This window comes from Equus przewalskii, chromosome 6 (genome assembly GCF_037783145.1).
Source record: "Equus przewalskii isolate Varuska chromosome 6, EquPr2, whole genome shotgun sequence".
NCBI classification, from domain to species: Eukaryota; Metazoa; Chordata; class Mammalia; order Perissodactyla; family Equidae; genus Equus; species Equus przewalskii.
The window spans coordinates 2,209,432-2,230,625 of record NC_091836.1 but is presented as its reverse complement, the minus strand read 5'-3'; the positions used below and the strand labels follow the sequence as shown (position 1 = coordinate 2,230,625).

At 59.6% G+C, this 21,194-nt stretch overlaps 1 protein-coding gene and 1 long non-coding RNA gene across 12 annotated transcripts; both read left to right on the top strand.

Annotated features, from left to right (window-relative positions):
* Positions 1-655: 655 nt before the first annotated feature.
* TLE2 (TLE family member 2, transcriptional corepressor) lies at positions 656-20,168 on the top strand. Of its 11 annotated transcripts, none has more exons than XM_070622495.1 (21): positions 659-999; positions 1,085-1,182; positions 1,549-1,612; positions 2,043-2,087; positions 3,910-3,972; positions 4,909-5,013; positions 5,216-5,396; positions 5,726-5,745; positions 7,844-7,951; positions 9,124-9,168; positions 9,724-9,873; positions 11,291-11,429; positions 12,076-12,236; positions 13,132-13,208; positions 13,991-14,240; positions 15,377-15,624; positions 15,765-15,912; positions 17,488-17,638; positions 17,728-17,833; positions 19,237-19,313; positions 19,900-20,168. In XM_070622495.1, exons 1-21 carry the CDS (start codon positions 976-978, stop codon positions 19,944-19,946), a joined length of 2,307 nt encoding a protein of 768 aa, XP_070478596.1. In that variant the 5' UTR covers positions 659-975; the 3' UTR covers positions 19,947-20,168. The 11 variants fall into 11 exon arrangements, with proteins under 11 accessions (XP_070478600.1, XP_070478603.1, XP_070478596.1 ...); XM_070622494.1 differs by having other exon boundaries at positions 5,213-5,396; XM_070622497.1 differs by having other exon boundaries at positions 661-999; positions 4,939-5,013.
* On the top strand, positions 18,493-18,913 carry LOC139083780 (uncharacterized). The gene is made up of 3 exons (XR_011540708.1): positions 18,493-18,522; positions 18,632-18,722; positions 18,790-18,913. It is a non-coding gene; the product is annotated as an uncharacterized lncRNA (long non-coding RNA).
* Positions 20,169-21,194: the final 1,026 nt, after the last annotated feature.

Here is a 21,194-nt window from a genome sequence, read left to right as displayed (position 1 = left end):
CAGAGAGACCTCAGTCTGCTGGCAGAGATTCCCTTCCCATCCCCGCTGGGACCTCTGCCTTCTAGGACCCCCCTAGTCTGAGAGGGGAGGCACCCCGGTGTGCTGGTGGTGGCCCTCAGAGCACCAGCTCCCATCTCTGGGAGCTGACCCTGTGCCAGGCCAGGCCGAGGGCTGTTCCTGTCCCTTGCCATTTAGAGTCCAGGCCTCTGCCGCTGTACAGATGAGAACACTGGGGCCCGAGTGGACCAGGGCCTGGCTCTGCCTCCCGCTGGGTGCCTCCTGGGGCCTTTGCACACCTCTCGCTTTCCCTGGCGGGCACCCGGCCAGCCTGCTCCCTCCTGATGCTGCGTCTTAGCCCCCTGGCTCAGAAAGGCCACTTCTGCCCCCAGACCGCACCCCCCCCACACCGGGCTCATTAGGTGTTATCTGTTTCCTTGTTCCTCTTGGGTCTCCTCCAGGGAGGGCGGGGGCGGGGGTGGCGGCCCGGGACGCCAGCCTCAGTTTCCCCGCTGGCTCCCCGGCCGAGGGGAGGGCGCGGGTTCCGGGGCGGCCCTCCCGCGGGGGCGCACGGGGGGGCGCACGGGGGCGCGCGGGCCGGTGGGCGGGCCGGGCGGCGGCGCCACCTTAAGGCGGCTCTGCCCGCGGCTCCCGGCCGAGCCCCGCCGGAGGGAGGCGGCTCCGCGCGGGGCCCGCCGCCCGCGCCTCCCCGCCGGCCGGTGCCCGACCTCCGCGCCCCGCGCGCGCCCCCCGCCCGGGGAGGGGCCCCGGCCGCCTCCGTCCCCGCCGCCGCGCGCGCGCTCTCGGGGGCGCCGGGCACTCCGGGGTCCCCTGCCCCGCGCCGCCTCGCCCCCTCCTCCTCCTGCTCCTGCTCCTCCTCCTCCTCCGGGCAGCCCCCCACCTCCAGCTTCGCCCCCACCCCGCCCCCCATATTGTCCATCCAGCTCGGCGGCGCGGGGGGCTCCCCGGATCGCCAGGATGTACCCCCAGGGAAGGCACCCGGTGAGTGGGGGTCCGGGCTGCGGGGCGGGGCAGGGGGGGGGCCCGGGCGTCCCCGAGCTCAGACCCCGACGTGCCCCCCCCCCAGACCCCGCTTCAGTCCGGCCAGCCCTTCAAGTTCTCGATCTTGGAGATCTGCGACCGCATCAAGGAGGAATTCCAGTTTCTTCAGGCTCAGTACCACAGGTGAGGGGGGGCCCGCCCCCGGGGACCCCGGAGTGTCCGCCTGGGAGCCCCCCGGGAGAGGGCGGGGCCCGCTGGGAGGGGGCGGGGCCAGGCGGGGGCGGGGCCTCCACGGTGCAGGGAGGACGGGGTCCCGGGGGCGAGGGGAGGAAGGCTTCCAGGTGGAGGCGCAGGTGGGCTTGGAGAGGGTTGGTCGGTAGTGGGACATTTAGAGCCTGGGGCAGGAGTGGGGAGGGACTGGAACCGGGAGGTGGGGCGGGGGGCGTGTGAAAAAGTGGGGAGTTGGATAGTGGCCCAGAGGGGCCGTCCGTGGGACTCCAGCTGGGGGGGCAGGGGCGCTGGGATCCCCACGTCCTGTCTGCTTCGCAGCCTCAAGCTGGAATGTGAGAAGCTGGCCAGTGAGAAGACGGAAATGCAGCGACATTATGTCATGGTGAGGGGGGTATGGAGGGTGTGGGGGTGGGGGGAGTGGGGAGGAGGGCTTGGCTGTGAGTGAAAACGCTGGGTGTGAATCTGGACTCGCTGTGCTGCTCTGGGGTAAGTCCCTGCCCCTCTCTGGGCCTCGCTTTCCCTGTCTGTGAAGTGGGCCTCTTGGGATTCCAGGCTCTCTGTCCCAGGGCCCTCCCAGCCCTTAAGAACAATGAGACAAGGATGTCCCCGCTCCTCATGGGCATTTCTGGGGGGCTGGGGTCTCCCTGGAGAGAGTGGAGGGGGCCCTGCATCCCCCTCTGGGGTCCCTTGGGGCTGGGAGGTCCTGCCATGTTGCCCCCAGCCTGGGGGCTGTTGGAGGACCCGGTGTCACCCAGTGCAGGGCTGGCCGTCTGTGGGCAGCGTGGTCATTCCCCGCCGGCTTTTCCTTGCAGTATTACGAGATGTCCTATGGGCTCAACATCGAAATGCATAAGCAGGTAGCTGGCTTGGGGTAGCGGGGTGCAGCAGGGAGGGGGGTCTGGAGGCTGCGACGGGGATCTGTGTGCGGGCAGCGGGCGACAAAGCAGATCCGGGGAACAGGGGTCTTGCCCTGAAATCTCTGGGACCAGCAAGCTGGGTTTCAGCCTCGTGAAAGGAAAAAGATGAACTTTTGGACACTTCGTCCAGCAGTGGACGCTGTCTGGCCCCGAGGCGAGCGGTGGGCATGGGCCAGTCGTCCCCATCAGGGAGGGCTCGTAGCTGAGGCCGGCAGCCACTTGGGGGGGCCTGTGCAGGTGACTCCTGTCCCCGGAGGGGGCCGGCTGGACAGTCTCGGAGGCCCCTTTCAGCCCGGAGAGTCTGACCTTGGATCCTGAGGGTCTGCGATGGACCCCGAGGTTTTGGGCTGATGGAGTTTTCCATTCCGTCCATCAGAACATCAGAATCAGTGGGCAGAGCCTAGCATCCGGGCTTCCCGGTGGGTGGGAAGAGGAGAGGAGTGGGCTGGGGTTGTGGGGTGTAGGGGGTGCCCACCCCACCGCCTTCCGCACCCACACGGCCTCCCCTTGGCTCTGTGGGCACCCCCGGCCCAGCCCCTGGCCCGGAGGAAACCCGCAAGTGAAACCACTCCGGCTCTCCTTTCCTCTCTGTACTTCCGACGGCAAATGTGTGGCTTTTCCCCACGCCGGCCGACGCTCCGACTCCGGCCCTGGCGGGTGTCCCACAGTTCAGCTCGATTCTGACACACGACCCTGACCCCGAGCCCTTGCAGACCCCACAGCTTCAGGGCCCGGCCCCTCAGGTTCAGGCCCCCGCTTCTGACGCCGGCCCCAAGTCCCAGCCTCCTGTGTTTCTGACCGGCCGGCTATAAACCGGGGTTCCCATGACCCCCTTCTTGGGTCCTAGAATTTGCTAGAACAGCTTGTAGAACTCGGGAAAGCTCTTACTTGCTATCACCTGTTTATTATAAAGAATATAACTCAGGAACAGCCAGGTGGAAGAGATGCTCAGAGCGAGGTAGGAGGAAGGGGCTCCGAACGTCCACACCCGCCCGGGGGCCACCCCCCAGAAGCTGTCCGGACCTTGTATTTTAGGATTATTTTTAATAGGGGCTTCATTACCTTGGCACGATTGGTGAAATCATTGGCCGTTGGTGGGGAACAACCCCCAGCCCCTCTCCCCTCCCCGGAGGTCGGGGAGTGGGGCTGAAAATTCCAGCTCTCTGATGAACTCACATGGGGGAAAAGGGGGCTTATTAGGAACAGCAAAAGATGCTCCTGTTTGCCCCGTCACTCAGAAATCCCGAGGCCTTTAGGAGCTCTGTGCCCGGAAGTGGGGACAGAGACCGAATACGTGTTTCTTATATTATGACATCTCGAAACCTTTCTGCGGTATGTTGTGTGGGCATCTCACCGGGCTGCAGGTTGCAATTGTAGGCGAGAGTCAGAGAGGGACGTGGGCCCAGCCGGGGCTCGGCCCCCCTGGACTCCCGGTGGAGGCCCCCTCGCCTTGCGTATCATGAACCCCAAGCTTCTCAGTGTCCGGTCTGCGCTGGGCGTCTGTGCTTCCTGGGAACCTGCTGGGCGTCTCTGGGGGGTGGTGAGGCGACCCTGGGCATCCTCCGGCTGCACAGCCTCCTCGCCAGGCCCTCTGTCTGTCCCCGAGCCCGTGCCTCGCTGGCTTCTGTCACCCTGTTTGCGCCTGCGGGTGACAGCGCCCCCCCCCCAACCCCAGCTTCACAGAGGCTCGTGCTGTCCGGGAGCCGAGGGGCTGCAGAGCCCCTTCGAGCACCCCCCCCCCACCACCATTGCCTCCCGCCAGGCCGAGATCGTGAAGCGTCTCAGTGGCATCTGTGCTCAGATCGTCCCCTTCCTGACCCAGGAGGTGAGCGGGCCCGGTGGGGCGGCAGGGCAGCTACAGGAAGATCGGGGCTGTTGGATTCTGCAGGCCCAGGCTCTGCCGGGTGGCCTGGGGGGCACCGGCTGGGACAGTGGCTTCTGGGGTGGAGGGAGATGTTCCCTGAGGGTGAGGAGTCGGGGCTGAAGCCCAGTATCCAGGCCGCCTGGATCCAAATCCTGGCTGTGCAGCCTTGGGCAAGCTGCTGGCCCTCTGTGCCTCTGTTGAGATGTTTAGATGAGCTCATGTATATAAAGTGCTGTGGATGATGCTGTGTGCTTAATAAACACCTGATAAAAGTTAGACCTTACGTGATGCTCAGTGACGTGAGGGGGACACAGAAGGACACGCACTGTGTGGTCCACTCACAGGAGGTCCCCAGAGGAGCCACATCCACAGAGACAGAAAGTGGATGGGGGGCCAGGGGCTGGGGGAGGGGTGGGAGTCAGTGTTTCCTGGGGACAGAGCTTCAGTTTGGGGAGATGGAAAGTTCTGGAGACGGATGGAGGGGATGGTTGCACAGCAACCTGAATGTGCTTCATGCTGCTGAGCTGTGCGCTTAAAAAGGGTTAAAAGGGTTACTCTTCTATTATATAGTTGTAACCACAACAATAAAAAAAGATGGAACTAGGACGGATAAAGACAATAAACAGTGTGGGCACTTTATTGAAACTTAAAAACTTAGCCCTCCAGGCCTGTTAGCTCAGGGCCAATCTTCCTCAAAACAAACAAACAAACAAACAAAAGTTAGCCCCGCCGTTGAGAATGTTGAGAATGCGCCAAGAGTCTCCCAGCCTCAGGACCTTTGCATCTGCTGAGGGTGGGGACGAGGTGGCCCAGAGTGGGAAGGGCGAAACCAAAAGAAACGAGGGTCCAGAGACCCTTGGGAGGAGTGACTGCAGACACACACGCGTGCCCCGGCAGTGCCACTCTTGTCCCCGCCCGACCCCCCAGCATCAGCAGCAGGTGCTCCAGGCTGTGGAGCGGGCCAAGCAGGTGACCGTGGGGGAGCTGAACAGCCTCATTGGGGTGAGTCATCCTGGGCCCTGGCCCTGCCCTGGGGAGACCCCACCCCCAGGTCCCTGCACCCAGTCGGTGCTAAAGCTGGGGGTGCTGGATGGGCAGCTGGCCAGGGCTCTGGCCGTTCTCAAGACCCCAGGGGCGCCCCCTCTGCCTGGACCCTGTCCCCGCTCCCTGCCCGCCCCCGGCCCACCCTCCTCCTCTCCAGCAGCAGCAGCTCCAGCCGCTGTCCCACCACGCCCCCCCTGTGCCCCTCACCCCTCGCCCGGCTGGGCTGGTGGGCGGCAGTGCCACGGGGCTGCTGGCCCTGTCTGGAGCGCTGGCCGCCCAGGCTCAGCTGGCCGCGGCTGCCAAGGAGGACCGGGCAGGCGTGGAGGCCGAGGGGTCCAGAGGTGAGTGGACAGCGCAGGGTGGCATGGCTGGGCATACGGGGTGGGGTGCCAGACTCATCTAAGTGTGAGCGAATGAATAAGGGGGCCTGCAGGGTCATGGAGGTCAACTTTGCTCCCAACTGGCTGTGTGTCCTTGGGCAAGTTGCTATCCCTCTCTGGGCACCTATCTGAATGGTGCAGGAAAGGAAGGGTGTTGGAAGGAGAAGGGAGATTCTGAGCTGGGAAGAGCGCTTTACAAACTGTGGAGGGCGGTACCTTCTGGCATCATGGGACATGAAACCCTCATTCTTTTCCTTCTGTCTCTCTCTCTCTCCCCTGCAACCCGCCAGTGGAGAGACCCCCGAGCAGGGTAAGTTGAGGGGCATCCAGGGACTTGTGTGACATTTGCTTTGTATCCGCATGTGACCGAAGCTGCTCGTTCTGAACCGATAGGGGCCTCGGAAGGAGACCCACATCCCGCTTTCAAACTGTGTCGCCGGAGCCCTTTTGGGGCGGGAGATGCAAATCAGGCTGGAGTTTTATTTATTTACGTCTTTCAATCTTGGAGCTTTTTTCCCCCGATTGAATAAATGGATGCATGCCCGTGGTGGCGTCCCTTCCATCCTTCCATTCGTACGTTCATCCGTCATCCCTTTAATCTTATTATCTACAAGAGCGCTGCCCGACAGAACTGTGATGTGAGCCCCGCATGTCGTTTTTAGAAAATTGTTTAATTTTGAAATAATTGCAGATGCTCAGGAGGTTGCAAGGAAACGCACAGGGAGGTCCCTGCACCCAGCTGCCCCCAAAAATAGCATCTTGTGAAACGGAAATACAGTATCTAAGGCAGGAAACTGACATGCGTGCAACTGACATGCGTGCAACAGACATGTGTGCAACTGACACAGCGTGCAACTGACATGCGTGCAACAGACGTGTGCAACTGACACACAGGCGGGCCTCTGCATGCATTCGTTGTTTGTGTCTGTGTGCACACGCGTGTGGGTGTGTGTGTGTGTGGTTCTATGCAGGTGAATGGACTTTCAAGACTCTAGTTTATGTAACAATGTATCCAAAATATTTCAGCCTGTAATCAGCCTAAAAAATTACTCAGGAGAGAGTTTACATTCTTTTTATTGTACTAAGTCTTCAAGATCTGAATGCGTTTTGCACTTAGAGCTCATCTCAACTTGCACTAGTGCTGCCCATGGGGACACGGGGCCATGTCTGGGGACATCTGTGGTTGTCACACTGGGGGAGCTCCTGGCATCGTGTGGGTGGGGCCAGGGATGCTGCTCAGCCCCCCACAACCCCCAGGACGGCCCCCCAGAGATGACCCAGGCCTGATGTCCGGTGCGGAGGGGTAGAGACCCTGATATATAATAGGTGTTTCTGTATTTATCTGTGCAAAAATGGGATCATTACTATAGAAATAACAGTTAGCCACTCACTGTGGACGTTGTCTTAAGCTAAGTGTTCCGTGGCTGTGACGTCGTTGTATCTTCCAAGCAACCCTAAGAGGTCGGTGCTGTTGCTATCCCCATTCTACAGAAAAGGATGTTGAGACACAGACAGGTTAAGTGACTTGCCCAAGGGCACACAGCAAATGAGAAGCCAAACTGGGATTTGAGCCCCAGCAAACTGCCTCTCTCCTGGCTATTTTGCAGTTTGCCCTTTTTCACCTCAGTAATGCGTTGTTTGTGGCCATCTTTCCAGGTCATCCCATCTCTACTTTCTTTTTAGATGGCCGCGTGCTCTTCCATTCTCTGGTCGTGCACGCTTTGTTTCCCAACCACCCCCGTCGTGCTCGACGTGGCTCTGAATCCTCGGTGTGTGTGTGTGTGTGTGTGTGTGTGTGTGTGTGTGTGTGTCTTTGCATATCCAGGCAGCTCTCTGCACTGGATTTCTTATCTCTCCAGTAAATTGGGCTTTAAGATAAACTCTCGGCTGGAGAAAGGGTTCCCCAAATAAAATGCTCGAGCAGTCACCGTGCGGGCAGCCCCCTTGTGCAGATGGGGAGACCGAGGACAAAGAAGGGGAAAGCTGCCTGAGGGTCACGGGGGCAGGCCGACCCTAGGGGTGTGTCTTGGGGCCAGCTGACCCAGCCTTCGCCCCCGCCCTGCCCTGGGTCCCTGTCATCTACCCTCGAGGGCTGTGCCGTTGGCATCTGGTGGGCTGGCTTCCAGCCCCACCTCGGCCCCTGAGTCGCTGTGCAGCCCCGCATTCCCGTGGGTCTCAGTTTCCCCATCTGTACAACGGGGTGAACCGTCACTCCCGCCGGGAGCTTGCTGGGCAGTCGAGAACTGAGCACCGTGAGGACCCTTGGAAGGTCCATTTTCCAAACAGGAAGCTTGAGGCCCGGATCGGAATATCAGTCAGGGGGACCCTCGGCCTTGGCTGGGCCAGGAGGCAGTGTGGGGGCCCAGGGCCCTGACCCTTCTGCCCGCCTGGCCCCTGTCTCTTTGCAGAGCGCATCCCCGTCACCCCCTGAGAGTGTGGTGGAAGAGGAGCGACCAGCTGGCCCTGGGGGCAACGGGAAGCCACGGGCTGAGGAGAAGGATCTGTCGGGACCTTACGTGAGTGGTGGCCGGCGGAGGACTGGGGTGGGCATTCGTGGCCTAGAGCTGCCCCCGGCCCTGCCCCTCGGAGCCTTGCAGAGCCCAGCTCTGCGTGTGACTCTCACTCCAGAGCCTTCCATAGCTCCCCATTGCTCACGGAGCGCTGCCCAATCAGAGGAGACCCGAGCCTCTGGCCCACGCATCCATTTTCCCACCTGCTGGCTTCTGTCCCCTTGTTCCCTCCCCTTCCGTGCCTCCCGAAACCGGTTTCTCCATCTGGGCACAAAACACTTTCTCCGGCAGGGAGCTGTCTCTGGCACCCTCCTCTCTCACTGTCAGAGCGAGTCCTGCATCTATAGTTTCAAACTCCAGCGCCCCAGGTGCCAGGCCAAAAGTGGGGGCCAGGACCGTAGCCAGCGGGGGGCATTTGTCCCATCTGGTGGGGCAGCTGTGGCCTGGGCCCAGTGGACGGCGGCCTGGTTTTGGCCCATCTTGCTGTTTCCCTGAGAAGCCCTTAATCTTTTTTTTTTTTCTAAACGTAATAGCTTGTTTTATAAACGTCAGAAAGCTGGGGACAAGGGGTCAAAGAAAACCCGCTTACTGGGCGGAGGCGGCCTCCAGGCTGTGACCTTTGGTCTTCCAGCCCAGCATGTCAGCATTTCCCTTGACGACAATGGGGAGCCATAGAAGGATGTGGAGCAGACGTGGGGATGGGTCTTAGGGAGATCTCCCTGGGGCAAGCTTGGAGGGCTGCCTGGAGGGGTCAGGGCTGCAGGCTGGGAGCCCAAGGAGGGAGTAAGGTGGGTGCTGGGGTCGTGGGGATGGGAGGTGGGCAGGCGGGCCCGGGAGACGGACAATCCTGAGAGGTTGATGGGCTCTGTGGGGCGAGAGCCAGGAAGGAGGTGTGGATGGCTCCTGGTCTCTGGCTCTCCGCCCACTGCACAAAGGGGAAACTGAGGCCAGGAGGGCTGGGGGATGCTCAGGGCTGCACGGCGAGCCTTGGGCCCTCGGCTCTGTCTCCATCGTCCTTCTGCACGAGGGACCCACCTTCCTTGGGAAGCAAGCGAATGGGCTTCCGTGGCCCCAGAGACCCCATCACCCCCGGGTGGCCGGGCGTGGGCTCCCCTCCCGTGGGGACGTCAGGGGTGCGGGGGCCGGGCCAGGGCGAGCTCTCCCTCGTGTCCCCGCAGGAGAGCGACGAAGACAAGAGCGATTACAACCTGGTGGTGGACGAGGTGAGCGGGACTCCAGCCTGTGCCCTCTGACCTCTGGCCTTAGAGGCATGCTTTTCCGGAGTGTGGGGGCCCCTGAGGGAGTGGGGTCCTGGGCCCCTCTCTGCGGGATGGCTGGGACCGGGATGGTGTGGGGCCAAGGGGAGTATGGGATACCGGGACCCCTCGGGCCCACCTCCTCTGCGGAGCACCAATGGGGAAACTGAGGCCCAGGGAGCACTGGAGATGGGCAGCAGGAGTGGCTCCAAGCCCCGGCTCAGCGTGTGACTTTGGGGGAGTGACGCCCCCTTGCCCGGCCTCACTCTCCCACTCTGTTTGATGGGGGAAGACAGCACAGCCCTCATGGCGTCTTTGCTGTGTGTGTTCAGAGAGTCGGGTCCCATCACTAAACCCATTGACAGAGGAGTAAACTGAGGCTCCGGGAAGTTTCATAACCCCCCAAGGTGGGCCGTAGGTGCCCCAGTCCAGAGACTGAGATGGGATTCAGGAAGGACATAGAGAGGGGCTCTCCTTCCTCACCCACTTCACCCCCACTCAATGTCACCTCCTCAAACCCAGGACCAACCCTCGGAACCCCCCAGCCCCGCCACCACCCCCTGCGGAAAGGCTCCCATTTGCGTCCCCGCCCGTCGCGACCTCGTGGACAGTCCGTCGTCCTTGGCCTCCAGCCGCGGCTCACCGCTCCCCAGAACCAAGGAGCTCATCCTGGTAAGGAGGAGGGGAGGCCTTGAAACTCACTTTATTCATCCCGGGGGGGCCTGGAAACAGATGCTGCCACCCTAGACGCGGCGGGCCAGGAGCCATCAGCCAGGGTGTGTGGTCCAGCGTTGCCTTGGTGATTATTCTGAACCCGTTCCTAAAAACCCCCTTTATTTTATCCAGGTAGTTTTTCCTAAGTCACTCGGTTGCACGTAAAGAAATAGCAGAAGGCAACTTTGTAAATACCTATTAAAAGGCAACTCTCACCCTCCTCTGGGGAAACCAGGATCTCCCGCAATAAGTAGGAAATCCCACTGAAATAAACCCAGGGAGGCTGTAGGATTGGCAGCTCCCAGGCCCACGCCAGGCCTGCAAGTGTTAAGGCCTTTGCCAGGCGTTAGAGACACACCAGCCCCAACCTGAGCTGTTGTCCCCCGCAAGGGACGATGATTAATATCGGGACAACTTCCTCCTCGCTCCTCCCTACGTTTCATGCCAGGTGCGGGGACCACCTGAACGCGCTCCCCCTGGGCATCCGCCAGTCGGCTGCATTTGTCCCCGGCCCCCCCCCTCCCGGCTAAATCTTCCCCAGACCCCTGCCCCCCCCACCCTGCTTCCCCCGGAGATGGCGTCGGTTTCTAGGCCTCCCCTCCCAGCAGGTTGCTATGGTAACCGCCAAGGTTGGGGCTCCCAGGGCATCTTAGAGCCCTCCTCCCGCTCCGGCGAGATGGGGAGGGGGAGGGGCGGCTGTGTTCCAAAGAAGCCCCCGGAAGCCCCCCCTCCCCGGCCCCCCGCCTTGTCCCCATCCATCCCCCTCGTGGGGGTGCGAGCGTGGCTGTCACAAAACGTGTGATTGTGTAACGGAAAGATAGGGGCGGATGTGAAGTTTCTTGAAAGGCGAAGGAGGTGATGGCAGAATGCCCAGAGGACAGAGTGTGCCCTGTGTGGAGGTCCGTTTCCCTCTCCTCGAGTGTCCCCAAGGTGGGGGGACAGCTGTGGGGGACACGCCCCTCCCTATGGGCTGTTCCCTCATCTGGGAGCCCGCTGTGTGGTCCCCGCTTCATGAGCCCATCCCAGGGCTCCCCATCCTTGTCCCCGAAGGTGCTGACAGCCTCCAACTTCCGTGCCTGGCTGTGGGTCCGTCTACACCTGCGTTCCTGCCCGTGTCCCCGCACTGCATACCTTGTCGAACGCTTGCACGGTGCCCGCCTGGCGTTGTGATGTGTGCAGACACAGTGCCACGGCCCCCGTGTCCCGGGGACCAGCTGCGGGGCCGTTTCCCCGGCACGTGCACACCTGCGGTCACAGGGGTCCCCCTGGCCCCCCTCAGGGGTCCCGGCTCCCTTCTCCCATCCGCCTTCGGCCCCCGATCCTTGGTGCAAGGTGCCAGTACCTGGTGGTGTTCAGCTGCGCCCTTTGTCCCCAGAACGATCTTCCCGCCAGCACTCCCGCCTCCAAATCCTGCGACTCCTCCCCGCCCCAGGACGCATCCACCCCCGGGCCCAGCTCGGCCAGTCACCTCCGCCAGCTCGCCACCAAGCCAGCGCCTTGCACGGACAGTATTGGTGAGCGCCCGGGGAGGCAGGAGGTTCGGAGTCCAGCCGGGCACCGGAAAGGCAAGCTTTGGAGTCAGACAGGCTTGGGTGTGAGGCCAGCCTTGGATACACACCGGCTGTGTGACCTTGGGCGAGCGACTCAACCTCTCTGAGCCTGTCTGCCCCTCATTCATATGGGGTTGACAGTTTTCTTCTTTTCTGTCTGGTGGCCAGGCTCTGTGCTGGTTCTGGGGTCCCAAAAAGAAATCAGCCCTGGGACTTACCCTTAAGGATGGTGGGGGAGGAGACTCAGACCTCAAACTCCCAGCCCTGTGTGGTCAGGGCTGGGGTAGAGGGAGGGACCCAAAACGGGCAAGGTTGGAAGCTAGGGGTGGGGTGGGATGGGGAGGCTCAAGGATGTTCCTGAGATGTTGCTGGACATTGGGTCTGGGTTTTGAAGGATGAATAGGAGTTTAGCAACTGAAGAAGGAAAGGGAAAGACGTGTCAGCCAGAGGGAACAACATTTGTAAATGTCTGGAGAGGTGACCGGGTATGTGGATGCTGGGCCAGAGCATGGGAGCCCTGAATGACAGGCCAAGGAGCTGGCACCATGCCCCCAAGGCAGGATCTGGGTTCAAGATGTCCAGACACCTGTCTTTGCCTCTTCTCACTCAGGCCTGAGGAGCCCCCTGACTCTGTCCAGTCCTTTCACCACGTCCTTCAGCCTGGGCTCCCACAGCGCTCTTAATGGGGACCTCTCTGTGCCCAGCTCCTACGTCAGCCTCCACCTGTCCCCTCAGGTCAGCGGCTCTGTGGTGTATGGACGCTCCCCCATGGTGAGTCCTTGGGGTGGGAGATGGGAGGAGGTATCCGCAGGGCCCCGGGGGCTGGGAGCTGGGAGGAGAAACCAGTTACACCAGGAGAAACAAGGCTGTGGAGAAAGGGAGGGGAGTTCTGGGCTTGGCAAGTGCGTGTGGGAAAACGATCTGAGGGTCTCAGTGGCTCCATAAGCTTAATCCAGATCAGCACCTGTGACTGGAAAAAATGACTGCGATTATGCTGCATTAAGGGGAACAGAGAGCCCCAGCCGTAGGAGTCGAGGGTCCCATTCAGCCTCCTGGCAGATGCTGTACAGTTGTCAGCCCTGATTTTCCAGAGACAGTGACAACTCTGGTAGACTAGCCCGGGGAGAGAACTGGAAGTGATGTCCCCTGTGGAGGAGCTGGGGCGGAGGGAGCAGACAGGGTCTGCGCGGGCCCCAGAGGACGGTATGGGACAGATGGCTGCTAGAGGGCGCCGTCCTGAAGTGGCTCAGGATGCCCCCAGGGGGGAAAAACCGCCTGTCACTGGAGAGATCCCAGGCCCCGGGAATGTGGAGTTAGCGAGTTTTCCGTGAAGGGCTGGACAGTAGACATTCTCGGCTTTGCAGACCAGTCGGTCTCTGTCACAACTACTCAGCTCTGCCTTTATAGCCCCAAAGCCCCATAGGCAACATTTAAATGAATGAGTGCGGCTGTGTGCCAATAAAACTTTATTTACAAAAACAAGCAGGGGGCCGTAGTCGGCCAACCGCTGTACTGAGCCTGGGACGGAAGATGCTTCAGGATCCGTCCGCCTCTGGGGTCCTGGGGGCCTCTGACAGACAGAGAGGGATGTGGCAGGTGAGCATGGAGACGGCAGACGTGGCTTTGAGTCCCCTGCCCCGTGACACCCCGTTTGGCATCTTGGCAGATGGCATTCGAGTCTCATCCCCATCTTCGAGGCTCATCCATGTCGTCGTCTCTGCCCGCCATCCCCGGGGGAAAGCCGTGAGTACGGGGTGGGGCTCACACTGGGGGGAGTGGGGGGTGGGTCCCTGCTGCCTTTCCAGAAAATTCTCTTCTGTAAGGTCATGGGAGCTCCCGGGGCGGGGGGTCTTTGGAGAGAGAGGTACGTAACCAGCCGAGTCGAGACCAGCGCTTCTCAGCAGGGCTCGATTCTGCCCCCAGAGCTCCTTGGGCGATGTCTGGTGATGTTTTGGTTGTCACACCCAAATGCTTCTAGCCTCTAGTGGGTGGCACCCAGGGATGCTGTTCATCCCCCCTGCCCCCTGCCCCCCAGTGCACAGGATGGCCCCCCCCCCCAGAGAATGACCGGCCCCAGGTATCCATATAGAAATTTCCACCGTGATGGGAATGCTCTTCACCTGCTGCTGTCCCATGAGATTACCATCAGCCACGTGTGGCTTTTGAGCCCTTGAACTGTGACCTGTGGAGCTAAGGAAATTTAAATGTATTTGAATTTATCTGGCCCCGTGGGGCTGGTGGCCACTATTGGACAGCATCCTCTGGAACTCTCAGAGGCTTCTTTGGACCCTGTCTGTCTTCCACGAATATTTGCGGAGCGCCTGGGTACCACGCACCAGGCCACGGCCTGGACCGCTTCCTGTGTTGCACCACTGCTGACTGGCCCACGCCACCTTTGATCACGTGGTCCCTTTCCTAAATGCATGGGGGGCCCAGGCAGGGGAGGCCCCTCCTGGCCTGCGGGGTGGGGTGCGGAGGCCCCGGCCCAGCCCCTCGGGCGCTGTCGCCCCCTCTCCCCCCACCAGGGCCTACTCCTTCCACGTGTCCGCGGACGGGCAGATGCAGCCGGTGCCCTTCCCGTCGGACGCGCTGGTGGGCGCCGGCATCCCGCGGCACGCGCGGCAGCTGCACACGCTGGCGCACGGCGAGGTGGTGTGCGCCGTCACCATCAGCGGCTCCACGCAGCACGTGTACACCGGCGGCAAGGGCTGCGTCAAGGTGTGGGACGTGGGCCAGCCCGGCGCCAAGACGCCTGTGGCCCAGCTCGACTGCCTGGTGAGGGCGGGGCTTGCGGCCGAGGGGCGGGTTTATAGGACAGCAGGGTGGGGCTTACAGGCCAGTGGGTGGAGTTTATAGGATGACAGGGGTGGGGCTTACAGGCCAATGGGTGGAGTTTATAGGCCAATGGGGTGGGGCTTACAGGCCCATGGGTGGAGTTTATAGGCCAATGGGGTGGGGCTTACAGGCCAATGGGTGGAGTTTATAGGCCAACAGGGGTGGGGCTTATAAGCCAATGGGTGGAGTTTATAGGCCAACAGGGGCAGGGCTTACAGGCCACTGGGTGGAGTTTATAGGCCAACAGGGGTGGGGCTTACAGGTCAATGGGATGGGGATTACAGGCCAATGGGCGGAGTTTATAGGCCAACAGGGGCGGGGCTTCCAGGCTAATGGGTGGGGTTTATAGGCCAACAGGGTGGGGCTTACAAGCCAATGGGTAGAGTTTATAGGCCAACAGGGGTGGGGCTTATAAGCCAATGGGTGGAGTTTATAGGCCAACAGGGGCAGGGCTTACAGGCCACTGGGCGGAGTTTATAGGCCAACAGGGGCAGGGCTTACAGGCCACTGGGTGGAGTTTATAGGCCAACAGGGGTGGGGCTTACAGGTCAATGGGATGGGGATTACAGGCCAATGGGCGGAGTTTATAGGCCAACAGGGGCGGGGCTTCCAGGCTAATGGGTGGAGTTTATAGGCCAACAGGGTGGGGCTTACAAGCCAATGGGTAGAGTTTATAGGCCAATGGGGTGGGGCTTACAGTCCAATGGGTGGAGTTTATAGGCCAACAGGGGTGGGGCTTATAAGCCAATGGGTGGAGTTTATAGGTCAACAGGGGCAGGGCTTAGAGGCCAATGGGTGGTGTTTATAGGCCAACAGGGGTGGGGCTTACACGTCAATGGGATGGGGATTACAGGCCAATGGGTGGGGTTTATAGGCCAATGGGGCGGGGCTTACAGGTCAATGGGGTGGGGATTACAGGCCAATGGGGCGAGGCTTACAGGCCAATGGCTGGAGTTTAGAGGCCAACAGGGGCGGGGCTTACAGGCCAAGTGAACAAGGGCAGGGTGAGAGTTCATCTCCTGGCCCCTGGAGGCCTGGCCGGGGGTCAACCCCACCCCTGCTTCTCCCCCTCCCAGAACCGGGACAACTACATCCGGTCCTGCAAGCTGCTGCCGGACGGCCGGAGTCTGATCGTGGGCGGCGAGGCCAGCACGTTGTCCATCTGGGACCTGGCGGCGCCCACCCCCCGCATCAAGGCCGAGCTGACGTCGTCGGCCCCCGCCTGCTACGCGCTGGCCGTCAGCCCCGACGCCAAGGTCTGCTTCTCCTGCTGCAGCGATGGCAACATCGTGGTCTGGGACCTGCAGAACCAGACCATGGTCAGGTGGGTGGCGGGGGCCCTGTGACCTCGGGCCGGCCCTGCGCCCGTCCCTTTAGTGTTGGGGGCGGGGCGGGCGCGTGGCCTGGGAGGATGCTGGAGCAGCCCCAGCTCCAGGACGGATGCCCCCGCCCTTCTCCCCCCAGGCAGTTCCAGGGCCACACGGACGGTGCCAGCTGCATCGACATCTCCGATTATGGCACTCGGCTCTGGACGGGGGGCCTGGACAACACTGTGCGCTGCTGGGACCTGCGGGAGGGCCGCCAGCTGCAGCAGCACGACTTCAGCTCCCAGGTGCCGCTCCGGGTCTGGCGGGAAGGGGATAGAAGCTCCAGGCTTCCGGCCTCCCTTCCTCTCTCCCTGAGGCACCCACTTCCAGAAGCTGGGCAGCACCAAACACTACTATCTGTGTCCATCTTTCTTGTCCTTCAGACAAATCAACAGGCCTCCCCCTTTTTTCTTCAAATCTAGTCAAAGGACAACACAAAGGAGCTGATTTAGATTAAGCTGTGGGTCCACTAAGATTCTCGGGTCGTCTTCCTCCATGCTCTCACCAACCCATTCCCCCATTCCTTTGTCTCTCCCTGGGTAGCTGGTTTCTCTTCCCAGTCCTCAATCTCTTCACCCCACTGAGAGCTCCCCACTGGCCCCCAGGAACTCACCATGTGGGTGCTGCTGACCTGGGGGGACAGGTAGAGGTCGGCATAGGAGCTGGGCACAGAGAGCTCTCTGTGGAGGGTCCTATGGGACTCTAGGCTGAAGGATGTGGTTAAGGAACTGGACAGAATCAGGGGGCTCTTCTGGGTTGAGCAAAGACTCAAGGACAGGTCTTCAGATACTCTCGACCCAGGTCCTCTCTCTCACTGCCTCGGGGGCAGGGTGCGAGCTCCATTGGCTGTCATTTAAGGCCTCCATGCTCTAGTCTCCCCTGCCCTCTGACATCTCTAGACCTTCCCACTTATTGTTTCTTCTGGCTGACATGCTTTTCCCTTCCTTTCTCCACTTGGCAAACTCCTATTCATCCTTCAAAACCCATCTCCAGTTTGCCCCTATCTTTGAAGTCTGGAAGGAGCTAGTTCCCAAACTCTTTCTGTTCTCCCCTCTCTTCTCTTTAGCTCGAATTTTTCTTGGTAGGGAAATCAGTGGTGCAGGCAGATAGAGTCGTCCATTGCCTGTCCCCAAAACATATGGGGATCATGGTGGATCCCATGTGGATCTCTCCCATGCCACCAGGCCCCCTGTCTTTATCCACGGCCAGGAGAGAACATGTGAATCTCCCAGTCTTCGCCCTGCTGTAAACTTAGGGTTCTCTCCGGCCGCGTCGTCCGGGTCAGGAAGACTTCGAGAGGTTAGGATGGAAGGGGTCCTTGTTCCCCTTCGTGCCTTGCTTGGGGGTGGGGGGGCGCACAGAACGAGGAGGCCACTGAGTCCTTTCAGATCAAAGTAAAAAGAGGTGTGGCAGGTGGAGAAAGTTCCAGGCTGGGACTCCCACGGGTTGGTCTTTCATGGACTTGCTGTGTGGGCTTGAGTGAGACGTGGCCTCAGTTTCCCTTCCACCATCTGCTCAAGGGAAGCGACCCGCCTCGCGTGGCTTTCCCCTCCCCCTCCCCCTCCTCCCCTCCCGCTGTTGTGCGCTGGGAGCAGATAATGGATACGGCCCCGGGGGCCCTTGTCGTTTTGATTAATATTAATGAGTCGACATGCAGTTGCCGCTGTGTTCCAGGCCCTGGGCCAGCCGCCTCTCCACGACTCCGGGGCTGCAGCGGGACAGCGCTGGACCTCTCCCCTCCCCCCAGCCCCCTCGTCCTGGGCGTCCCCCAAATTCCCAGGAGGGCTTCTGACCTCCCCTCTTCCCTTGTCCCCCCCCAGATTTTTTCCCTGGGCCACTGCCCCAACCAGGACTGGCTGGCCGTGGGCATGGAGAGCAGCAACGTGGAGATCCTGCACGTCCGCAAGCCCGAGAAGTACCAGCTGCACCTGCACGAGAGCTGCGTGCTCTCCCTCAAGTTTGCCTCCTGCGGTGCGTCGGCCCGGGCAGGGCGGGGGGGGGGGCCGGGGTCCCCAAACACAGAGCAAAACCCGCTAAAACCCCCACACGACAACAAACAGGATGCCCAGTGAAATCTGAATCTGGGACAAACGACACGTCATTCGTTGGTATATCTCAAGCATTGCATGGACTGTGCTTACACGGAATGACAAATCATTTCTTTGTGTAAGTATATCCCAGATAGCATGGGAGACATACTTATACTAAAAAGCAACTAATTCGTTAGTACAAATTTATCCCATATGTTGCATGGGGGTAGACTTACACTAAGAAAATATTTTTTAGTGTAAGTATATTCCAAATTTTAGTATAAGAACATCCCATATTTTAGTATAAATACATCCCAAACTTTAGTATAATTATGCTCCAAACTTTAGTATAAGTGTGTCCCATACTTTAGTATAAGTATATCCCAAACTTTAGTATATGTTCTATATTTTAGTATAAATATGTCCCAGACTTTAGTATGAGCATGTCCCAAACTTTAGTATAAGTACATCCCATACTTTCATATAAGTACGTCCCAAACTTTAAATGTGTCCCATACTTCAGTATAAGTACATCCCATATTTTGGTATAAGTGTGTCCCAAACTTTAGTATAAGTATGTCCCATACTTTAGTATAAGTGTGTCCCAAACTTTAGTGTAAGTATATCCCAAACTTTAGTATAATGTGTCCCAAACTCTAGTCTAAGTATATCCCAAACTTTAGTATAAGTGTGTCCCAAACTTTAGTGTAAGTATATCCCAAACTTTAGTATAATGTGTCCCAAACTCTAGTCTAAGTATATCCCAAACTTTAGTAGTATAAATATGTCCCAAACTAGTATAATGTGTCCTAAACTTTAGTATAAGTGTGTCCCAAACCTTAGTATGTGTGTCCCAAACTTTAGTATAAGTACATCCCATACTTTCATATAAGTACGTCCCAAACTTTAAGTGTGTCCCCTACTTCAGTATAAGTACGTCCCATATTTTAGTGTAAGTGTGTCCCAAACTTTAGTATAAGTATGTCCCAAACTTTAGTATAATGTGTCCCAAACTTTAGTATAATGTGTCCTAAACTTTAGTATAATGTGTCCTAAACTTTAGTATAAGTGTGTCCCAAGCTTTAGTGTAAGTATATCCCAAACTTTAGTAGTATAAATATGTCCCAAACTTTAGTATAAATATGTCCCATACTTTAGTGTATGTCTCAAATATTGCATGGGATGCATATACATTAAAAAATAGTGATGATAATGAAATGCTTGGGACATATCTGTACTGAAGTGACCTGTGGTTTCTCTGAGATTCAGATCTAAGCGGGCCCCCCCATATTTCCTCGGCAAACCCTCTCCTGGGGGCTCCCCCTTCCTGAAGGCCAGATGGAGCCCCTGGGGCCTTGACGTCACCACCCGGGGAATGGGGGAAGGATGGAGCCTCAGTCCTCTAAGGGGCCTCGTGTCCCCCAGATGAGGGCAGAGGGGCCCGCAGGCGGAGAGGCCAGCCAGCCTGTCCCACGCCCGACCTGGCCCCAGCCCCGGCCACCTGTGGTCCCCTCCGGACGCTCCTGCTCTCCTCCCCAGGGCGGTGGTTCGTGAGCACCGGCAAGGACAACCTGCTCAACGCCTGGAGGACGCCGTATGGAGCCAGCATCTTCCAGGTGCTGGGGGTCAGAGCCCGGGCCGAGGGCCTGCACTGAGGCTTAAGCACAGGAGGTGGGGCGTGTGTGACATAGATTTATTTGGCTTCTGGACTTACTGGCCAGAGACTTATTTGGACTTTAGGCAAAGCCCAAAGTTTACCATCGGGCCCTTTACAGAAAAAGTTTGCCGAACTGGCGTAGGTCGTCGTGCTGTAACTCTTAGCCCTCTGCTGTGCTGTGTGGCCTCGTGCCTGGTGCACACCCTCTCTGAGCTTCCCAGGAAAGGGCAGTGCTCTAGTTCCCTCTCTTGCTGTCCAGAGAACGGAGGTCCCGCCCTTTCCAGGAGCATCGCCGTCTCTCCAGAGAGGCTGGGCTTCAAAGGCCCTTTCCCCAGGAAACGTGTGACCCTCCTTTCCTCTGCTAGGAGGGTCCTGGCTCCCCACTCTGGGCTCCCCTGTCCTGAGTCCTGTCCCCGCCCAGCCTGGAGTGTAGGCCAGTCCTTGGGGACAGGCGCCGGCCCCGGTGGCCTGTCCCTTCCCTCTGAACGTGGGGCAGCATGGGCCGCGCCTCACGTCTCCCCTGCTCTCCTCTGCCCCCGTCACAGTCCAAGGAGTCGTCCTCCGTGCTGAGCTGCGACATCTCGGGGAATAACAAGTACATCGTGACGGGCTCGGGGGACAAGAAGGCCACCGTGTACGAGGTGGTCTACTGAGACGCCCCCCTCGCCCGACTTGGGAGGGAGGGGCGTCCGGGACAGAGACCCCAACCCCACCCCCTCCAGTCATCCCTGGGACCCCGAAATCCCACCTTCCCCTGCCGGATGTGGGCCGAGCGGGCAGGAGGCCTTTGGGGAAATAAATGTATTTATCAGAACTGCGTTTCCGTGTGGGGCTGGGGGCTGTGACTTCCCTTGGGCGCTACTCCTGCAGAACGGCCACTTTCTGGCTGTGTGGCTGTGAGCGAGTGGCCTCCCTTCCTCCTCCTCTCTCTCTGGACAACGAGACGATCCCCTCTGCGTGAAATACTGCAGGATGCGTCTCGAGAAACGGGTGTTGTATTGGGCAGCGTGGCTTGAGTTGTGCTCCATAACAAACAGCCCCAGATCTTGGGGGCTGAACCCACAGAGGTTTCTTTGTCACGCCCATGGCGGGGCCCGGGGGCTTGACTCCAGCAGACACCCGGGGCTCCCAGATGGGGGAGGTCGCACCACCTCCATATGCCACTTCGGGGTCCAACAGAGCAGGAGAGACGAGGCTTTGAAATCCCTGGCCCCAAGGTGCCATGTGTCTGTGACAAGAGGACCCCCCTTTGGACACAAACATTCTCAGACACTGCCCACGTTCCAAGGGTTGGGGAACATCAGGGAGCACGTAAGCATTCGGGGTGTCTCCTGTCTCCTTGAGCCCAGAGATAGTTCCTAAAAGCTGGTGCGTGATGTCCGGCCTCACCATAAGGTGCTGTGCCAATGTCACAGTCCCGGAGGAGGTGACGTCAAAGCCAAGAGCTAAAGGAGGGGAAACGGCCATTGGGAAGGGTCACCAAGGACTGTGCTGGGCACAGAGGGAACAGCATGTGCGAAGGCTCAGAGGTGAGGAGCTGGGCCTGCCAAAAACCAGGAGGGCAGGGCAGGAGCGAGGTCTCCAGATCCAGCTTAACCAGAGAGAGCCCACCGAGGAAATGGGAGCCAGGGTGGGGAGGGGCCAGTGGGAGTGGCAACGTAATCAGATCTGGGTTCTGGAAGCTTCTCTGGGCTGCCACGAGGACCACTGTGGGTTTGAAGGGGCTGGGGTGGGGGAAGCAGGGCTGCTGTTGGGAACCTTCTGGAAGGAGTGGCCGGGTCCCTGTTGGAAACACAAGTCAGACCCAGCGGCGTTTCTGAAGGCACATTATGGAGACAGA

What these genes read in the sequence shown, in the direction of transcription:
- TLE2 (XM_070622494.1), top strand. Translation starts at nt 976, where the DNA reads ATGTACCCCCAGGGAAGGCACCCG. An exon ending in TGTATGGACGCTCCCCCATG is followed by an intron (nt 12,237 to 13,131) that starts GTGAGTCCTTGG and finishes GCATCTTGGCAG; the next exon opens with ATGGCATTCGAGTCTCATCC. An exon ending in CCTCAAGTTTGCCTCCTGCG is followed by an intron (nt 17,639 to 17,727) that starts GTGCGTCGGCCC and finishes GACAACAAACAG; the next exon opens with GATGCCCAGTGAAATCTGAA.